We start from the raw sequence: 8,854 nt of genomic DNA on the forward strand, positions 1-8,854 counted from the left end.
GCAACATGATCAAAATTGAAAAAAATAAAAATAAAAAATAAAAATGGGGGGCTTGGAGATGGGTGAACACAAATGATCGCAGCTCTAAATCACATCCCATCGGTTTGTCGAGATGCTTTCGCGATACTCGACCACCATCTTACAAATTTTAGCAAACAATTCGACTCTGATGGGTGCAACATGTGAATTCATTTACTAGCTTCACCACTAAAAGCACTTTCACAACAGTTATGACATTGGGAAAGTGAAAAGCGAGGGGAAAATGTCATAACAAGCCCTGACATGGTTTCATGGCTGTGGGTGTACAAAAAAAAAAACAAAACTTTTTAAGAAAGCGTGTTTTCATGTGCCGGTGTGTGTGTGTGTGTGTGTGTGTGCGTGTGTGTGTGTGTGTGTGTGTGTGTGTACTGAGGTGAAACAGGACTCGGTCTCCACCAACCTCAGTCATTTCCTACCCACCTGACCCTTCCATCCTTACAAGCCAAACAGACAGCATCTCCTAACTCAATAAAACATCTGGCTTCTAGAATGATCCAAGACCACCTTTAAAGGCCTGTTTCTATTCTATTCTATTGTGGTTATGGGTACCTAGTCCCAGTTCCAGGCCATTCTAGGTCAGACCAGGCCGCCTTCAAAGTTTAGTGTGGTAGATTAGCTGGATTAGGGGGCCCCTGAAAGGCCCCACGCTGCTATGGAGGAAGACTCAAGAAGAAGAGGGCTGAAGGTGACATGTATGCTATTACTTGCTATGTAGTGCATTTGACGTTTTTCCTGATTTACACAGCATGACAAGATGAGAAGAAATATGCAGCCGATTTCTACACAAAACTTCCTTTGATAAAATATAGTTCAGGGAAGGTTGCTACGCTACTTTATCACAGCGTAGCAACAATATGAAAAATAGATTAAGTTATCCCTCGCCTGCTGTCTTTTCCCTATGATTTACTTCCTTCTCCACTGTTTTATTCACAAAAGAGCTGCTTTACTTCCTTTTGATTTTCAGCAATGGAGCTAAATGAGACATTCATTCCTTCATCTTGGCACCCAAATAGGCCCCCTTCTTTTGGACCCACCAGAATCTCCACTTTGGATTCTTCAGCCCAGTCCTGCCCTATGGCTTCCCCTAGCCAGGGCGCTGCCTAAAGCAGGCTGCACCCCAGCAGATGGGCTGTTCCTCTATAGAATCCGTCAGTACAGCTCCAGACTGAATGCAAACCCTTTTGTCATTCAACCCTTCAATTTCTTTCAGATGTTTCCCAACAAACAGCAGAATAAAATAAAGAGGGAACGTTTTTTTTTCTCCCCTCAACAAAAGCAAATGGACCAAAACTTTCCCAGCCTGTAAAACAATGCCAGAGTCGGGATGTAAGGGGGGGGGGGGGGGGGGGGGAGGCAAGGGGCAAGAAAGAGAAGCTGGCACTTTGCTATCTTACCTATAGAAATACAGTGTATCTGTTTAGCAGCTGTCAAAAACACCATTCACTCAGGAAATGAGCTAAACTACCCGCACACACAAAAAAACAAATGTGGTCTCTGTTTGTCCTGTAACTTTTCCCTGGTATTAAAATAAAAAATAAATAAATACATAAATAAAAAGCTGTCTCCAAATCACACCTTAAAAACTGCATAAAACAGCAAAAACAACATGAAAAATCAGTTTCACTTACTTTCTATTCAGATGTGCCAGTGGTGTTAGCCACCACACATAAATTTCCACGAGGGCTGGCATTTAGGCACTTTCTATTTCCATATGTATAGGCTTGCCTCTGCTAATTATGCTAATCATGGGCAGTGTTGGCCACTGTGAAAAATAGTCACATTAGACACTCCACTGACCGCTAATGCTGCTTAATGTGTGGTTGAAACATACATTCATCCCCGCCTGAAAAGCAAAATTTTTCCACGTTGCTGGTCTCATTCAGATGAGAAATGAATTTATTGAGCCCCAGAAGCATTTCTTTTTTCCCTCCCAAGTACCAAGAAAATGTTCAGTCCCCCTCTCTCTCTCCAGCCCCTCTCACTTCACTTTTTATACTTCCACGGTGTAAAGACAGAGGCAAATGGTGCAAACTCTAAGGTGACTGGTGTCGCTTTATTCCCCCCTGCACCCACCCCACAGCCAGAGACAAAGGTTGCTCTTCAGCGAAGAGATAAAGGGTGCCACACTATACTGATTGAGTTTTTATTATCCCATTTTCGGTTGCATTGCGACCTTTCTAAGGATATCGCATTCAATGTAGCAAAGAGCCTGACAGTCCAGTGCCCTTTTTTCAGCCCAAAGACCTGTTTTATGCTATCACTGTAAACCGGTGATACTCATTACCCAATAAATATATGAAGAGCTTTTGTTTTACAACCAAAGGCAAAAAAGAGAAGAAGAAAAAAGAAAAACCCCAAACAAACAAGACTTTAAAAAAGGGAAGGTAGAGCACGCTCTTTTGTGCTTCCTGTCTCAGTAGAAGCAAGAGCCATGTGTCTGTCATATGCAGATGTATCTGTAGCTGCTCAGTGTGTGTTTATTTGTTGGGGGGTGGTCTTGGGCTCTCTGTTGAAGAGCGTGTGTGTGTGTTTTGGGGATGCTGAGAACGGAGATGGAATGAGGTAGTCTTGGATTGAGGGATGGAGGGAGAGGGGGTGAAATAAACATTTAGAAGTGACCCAGGTTGACTCTGTCTTGTTTGTTCTCTCTACCAGTGAGGTCCCAGGCCCTGAACGCTGGGAGTTTATTTATCTAGTTGGGGCACCACCGCGCACTATTCACCTTCAATAATACCTCATAGAGCTCCCTTTCTCTGTCTGAACTGGGGCGCTGTGTGCACTCCAATGAATTATAGCATTTACCTGCTGTGCCACTCTGAGGTTTGTTTAGAGAAACCGCTCCAAACGGTGAAACGCCCACGTGTGCATTTGTGCAAACTTTTTTGCTCTCCTCTCTTTAAATCAGTCCACACCTCGGTCTCTTCATATCTTGTCTGATTCCCTGTTATTCTGTATACACTGTATGGTCTTCACCTCCCTCTCTCCTGCATAAGACTTTTTATGGGGCAACTGCTACCCGGATAGTCCTCGTCTCGCTGCGCTCATATTTGGACAGCTTGAGTCTGTGTACATGTCTGTCATGCCTCACCCAAACAACTGCCAAGAAAGATGAGTTTAGTTAAAGTCAGAGTAAACAGCACCACTGTTACATGAAGGCATTTTCTTTACCCTCTTTCCCATACACAGCTTTTCGGCTGCGGCTTGATACGCGCCTGAAAACAATTATCCAAAGGCTGCGCAAAGGCATCCTTAAGTTTTACACATTTTAGTGAAAAAAACAAAACAAAAAAAAGCTTAAGAAAGTAACTTCTCTCATAAAACAAACGGGGCTTTATGGAGAAAGACGTCCACGAGACCGTTTCGCACTTGATGTTTGTTCAAATGAGACAGGTAAAAACAGCAGCAAAAAAAAAGGAAAAAAAGTGTGAGCTTGCAATAAACCTTCCACCCTGTTCCTGCCCCCCCACACCATTGTCTCCTCTTATCCTCGTCCTCTTCCTGCGCCTCTTTTTATGATCTTTTTCTTTTCTCCTTGTGAACAATACAGAGCCGGGTCACACGTTGCGCAGGTCATACCTTAACTTTCAAATTCTCACATGTGGCCCAAGCTAGATAAGCAGAACCACAGTGTATACTTTATCTAATTCTAACTAGATAACATGAATGATTTTTTGAAACACAATTTAACTCAATTTAATCCAGGCACTTTGAAAATTGGCAACAAGTGCCATCCCTCGGGCCAGCACTGCAGTTTAAGAAGGAAGAAGGAAAAAAAGATGTGCATGGGTGTAAGGTAATTTGATGGGCGATGTCTGTCTCAGATCCTTTAGAGCAGAGGCAGTTAGCCAGAAATAGTTCGTAATCCCCTTGTCAGACAAAACACCCTGATACTCCAGCTTTTATTCTCCACTACACAGGTGTGAGAGCTGAAGGTACGATGAAGCCTTCGACTTATAAGTAGCTCATCCGCTCTGGAAATGCACAAGAGTCCTCAGGTTGAAGTAAACGATATGAATAAAGACGTAAAGAATGCTTGATTGATTGTGAAGTGTAGGCACAAATTCTGTCTCTTTCTCTCTGTCTACACTTTCTAGACACAGACTGCACTGCTGTGCTTCACGGTATTTTGGTCCTGTTGGAGGGAGGAAGCAATTAAAAAAAAAAAAAAAAAAAAGCCCTGGTGGCCTGACTTCACAGAGCAGGCAGACAGACAGGTAGAAATATAAACAGGCGCACACAAAGCCCGGGCAGACAGACGGGAACGCAGTCAGGAACCTGAGGCGGGAAGACAGGCGGCCAGGCAAGCTGCACGCACCAGAAGTGACAAAGATGACAAGTGTGCGTGTTTGTGTATGTGTGTGAAAACTGCAGGGGGCAGCTCCTAGTATGAATATATGATGGGAAGCATATGCTCCTAACACATTCAGATACACACACACACACATTCACATTCAGCTTGGAGTGTTAACACATAAGGTGTCAATTCACAGCTAGTTTCATCTGAACAAATTAGGGTGCAAGTGGGAAAACTTTCATTTATGCCGCTTCTTAAAGTTGCTTTTGATGTAAAGCCAAATTATTTACATGTTTAGATTAGAAAACACAGCAAATAAAACTTAGGAACTAATGTAAAATATATGTTCATAATTTCGTTCCATCAGTCTGAAATCTGATGTCTTACTAGAAGGCATATTTTTTTTTGTGCCCTGGCTTATGTGTATTGGTGCATGTGTCTTTTTCTGCGTGTGCGTACGTGCGTGTGTGTGTAAAAGAGAAAGAGTGAGAGACAGAGGGAGAACTAACCTCTCCTTGTTACCGAACCACTTTACTCTCCATTGAGGCCCTAGCAGCTTTGTCAATGGGCTATTGGTGGAAACAAGGCAGGCAGAAACTTTAGAAAGATGGCCACGGCCTCTTAAAGGCACAGCATTCCTTTTGAGCACCCCCCCAGTTCAACTCTCTCAATCCCACAGCAAAACAACTTGCACACAAACATCTAAACATGTCCTTTAAAAGATGGCTTGGCCAATTAGCTCAAGAGGTAATCCCGAAGCTTTACACTAACCACAGTGAAACCAAAGAAAAGGGACAGTGGCAGCTCTCCTTCTTATTGTGGCAGATGGAGGCGTTTCCTTCAAAGCAAACAATTTCAGTGCCTACATTTTTAAAGATTTTTCTTTTTGTTTCTTTTTTGTTTTATTGTGCTTGATAGAGAACCTTATTTAAATTCCTGCGCAAGTGAAGCGCACAGCCTTCCAACAACCGGCGGCGTGTGATTCCACCAACACCTCCACACAGGTCCTGTGGGAGCCGCCTGTTCCTGTCCTCCAGTGACATGGTGGGCTTAAAAAACCCTATAGAGTCTGTTTATATTCACCAACTGCTGTGGCGCTTTTAGAGCGTGCAAAACAGGTGGGTAAACTTCAGCTGCATTCACTTATATTTTTTTTCTTCTTGTGAGGAGGAGAGAAGGGAGGGAGGGAGGAGGGTAAGGGAGGGAGGTGGTGCCTGCTTGCTTGCCTGCCTGCCTGCTTGCCTCTTGTTGAATGGAATCCAAGAATAGTTAGGGACCACACAGGGAGCTAAGGGGGGGGGGGGAGGGGTCAGAGCCCTCAAAGATGGCTAACCATTCACACAGTCCATCTGCTGCAGGGATCAGCCCCGGCACTGAAGCCTGGGGGTTTAAAAGGAATTTGGTCAGTGTGAAAAACCAAATAAAGCTGCCTCTGCCGCTGGAAATGTACAGATAACCTTAACTTAAAAAGTTCAGAGGTAAGGAATGGGAGCGCTATCAAGAGAAGAGGAAATTGTAAGATATCCAAAAAAACACGGCAGAAATGTCAGGGATGTGTTTGCTCTCATGATGAAAAGACGTAGAAGATAAAGAAGTCAAAAAACATGAAAAACTGCTGATAAAAACATATACAATGCACAGGAGAGAGTGGCATGAATCTGCTGTATCCAAGGCTGTTAATACTGGTGTGTAGTAAGTAGGACTGTTTTCCTTATATGCTGCTAATGCGATTAGAAATGTGTGCTGTAATTCGAACTTTAATAAAAGCCCCTAAAAAGATAAAAAAAAAATACTTAACTAAGTCCCACAAATCCTCAGTTCTGTCATCAGGATTTCAACAAGACAAGCCATTGTGTCGCTCACTGAACACCTAGTGCCCTCCCACGGCACTGAGATGACACTAACCTGTATCTTCCTGCCAACACATCTCATCATCAGAACTCCAGCTACACTCAGTGGAAAACAACTGAGAATTGTGTACAAACCAGGGGATGTCTGCACCATTTGCTCTATCTCAATCACTCTCTTAGTTTCATGTCACTTTATCAGCTGTCACGATCCAACAAAAGCAAAAAGAAAAAAAAAAGTCCACCAACCAGCTACAACGTAGTGAGGAAGCATACCGAATGATAGCTTTACTGTAGACTCAGTGCCAGCGCCAGACAGCATACAGTTAAGTGTTTAAGACATTTTAACATTTAACTGCTTCGCATGATTACGACCCAAAACAAGCTCCCTAGGGCAACGCATGCACTGTCAAACAGGAAATATCACACACTCACCTTCCACCCATAGCTGTTCAATGTTGGTTTCGATGGCTGCGACTCGGAGTCCCACAGACAGAGCCCCGAAAACTAAGAGTCCAATAAAGAGGACCTTCCCACAGTGCCTCTGGATGTAGCAGCCCAGAGAGAATAGGAAGGCCTGGAACCTCGCCCGGATCCAAAGAGGAGCTTTCTGACCTACTGCCTTCCCCTGGATTGGAAGCAGGAAGAGGATGAGAAAAGAACATTATCATTATTATTATTATTACTATTATACTACACATAATCATGCTTACTGTCTCAAAAAGGTTAGTTGCATATCTTTTCAAACAAGGTTGTGCAAGTAAATTCTAAACATTTGAAGAGACATGCATCTGTATTCAGAGACAACATATGTTTGTTATTTATATCATGCTTTCCATAAAATGGAGACAAGTCGTGGTGCCAAAGAGCTCTGATGCAGGTCTTATGTGTTAAATCTCAGGCTAGACATTATCTGTAGTCCTATCCCAATAATACGATTTAAATGACACTGTGTTGGGACTATTTTGTACTTAATGACATCCTTATTTAAGGAGAGAGATTTCCAGTGTTTTACCTTACAGCCTAGAGGAGCTCCCATAAATAAGAAAAATAAGAGGTGACAATTTCATTCCAAAGCAAAATGCGTGACTTTAAAAAAAGCTGAAAGTTAAAACTGTGAGTTTGTTCTACTGAAAAAGAGCCATTAACACATTTACTATGCAGTTCAAGCTATTTCTATAACTGTAGCCCAACAGAAAAATATTAATGGATATCTTTTGCTTTAATTTGGTTCTACTTCACATTTTATGAATAATTTTACACCCATCTGTCTAATCTCTCATTTGCTGTGAATTGCCACAAATGTCACTGCTGCGCTAGGAGACATTGCTGTAGTGTTGTGGTTTCTCGCAGCAGTGCTGAAACACGTCCAAGCATCCGGGCGGTCCAAAGATGCTTTGTCAGATCAAACTCAATCAGTGAATTCCTTTACAGGACCCACCACATTTCCAAACAGACCCCGGGCCAGTGCGCTCTCCGCTGGCTGCACACAGTCAAAAAAAAAAAACACGCACAACACGCACAACACGCCTGGGATAGGGTATGGGAACAAGCCCTTATCTTTCTTTCTCTCTCTCGCTCTCCTCACGGTGGCTTTTAACAGCAGAAAGCAATGAGAAGCCGATGTCAGTTCAAATAAACAGCAGAGTTAACATACAGCTAAAAAAGAAGACTCGTTCATTTGTTATCGCTTTATTCCGCTCCCAAAATGTCACGCAGGTAGGCTTTTGGTTAACACGGCTCTGTCCAGTTAAAACGATTTATGTTATATTACATCAACTTCTAACGACAATGTTTCCCTTCAGTATTAAATAGTCAAATCAAACCGATCCCGATTTCGCAGTCGTCTCCCCTCAGGGGAGCACTGGTGGTCCCCGGACTCCGGTTTGATAGCTGCTGCTTAAAGTCTACACCGCATTCCCACATGCGACCCTCAAATCCCGATTAGATAACCTAACTCCTAAATAAATAAGCTGCCTTTTTAGGGGAAACCTTTCATTCACATCTGCCGACTGGATGAAAGCTGTATTCACAGAAAAATCCACTCTAGACTGCGACCAGTGTATCACCTTTGAGATCTGTTTGAGTGCGAAAGCAGCGTGGCAGTAGCTGGGTCTCCGGAGTAGGTCTGGGTTCGCAGGCGGCTGGGAGCGTGTGTAACTCGGGGGTAAATCTCCAAAGACGCCGGCCCCTGGGACCCCGCGATCCGAGGCCATAGTCCAAAGAGCGTGAACGGCACGCAGAGCGAAGCGACACAGAATCGGTGCGAGTTCAGAAAAAGCGACAATAATCCAACATAGAAGTAGAGCGCATCCAGCAGCACCGGCAACAAACTAGAAGAACGTTTTCTAGTCTTCCTTTGAGCCAAACAAGTCTCTAAACTCCATCCCAACATTATGCGCCGGAGTCCGTATAGATCCTTCCGTCTTCATTCGTCCCGATGGTGTGTGAACCGACGTCTCAGAGAGGAGTAGTAGCTCTAGTAGTAGTAGTAGTAGTAGCTTATGTCTGAGCCGTCCGTGTCAAGTCTAACTCCGATCCCGTGGCGGTAACATTTGGAGAAGTTCGCCTCTCGGCAAATCCTGAAAAGGAAGGTTTGATGGAAAAGTGCTCCGGCTCCCATTGGCCAAGGAAGAGGCAAATTACTTTGCAAACATCGCCTATTATTAGCTGC

General features: G+C 43.6%; 1 protein-coding gene across 1 annotated transcript in view; it reads right to left on the reverse strand.

Annotated features, from left to right (window-relative positions):
• Window positions 1-8,854, reverse strand: part of ptch2 (patched 2) — a 28,646-nt gene extending 19,792 nt beyond the window's left edge. The window contains 2 exon segments of the mRNA XM_080907546.1: window positions 6,616-6,808; window positions 8,250-8,854. Coding sequence (XP_080763672.1) covers window positions 6,616-6,808; window positions 8,250-8,396 — 340 coding nt within the window. The 5' untranslated portion in view covers window positions 8,397-8,854.

Source organism: Rhamphochromis sp. 'chilingali', assembly GCF_963969265.1.
Source record: "Rhamphochromis sp. 'chilingali' genome assembly, chromosome: 16".
Taxonomy (NCBI): domain Eukaryota; kingdom Metazoa; phylum Chordata; class Actinopteri; order Cichliformes; family Cichlidae; genus Rhamphochromis; species Rhamphochromis sp. 'chilingali'.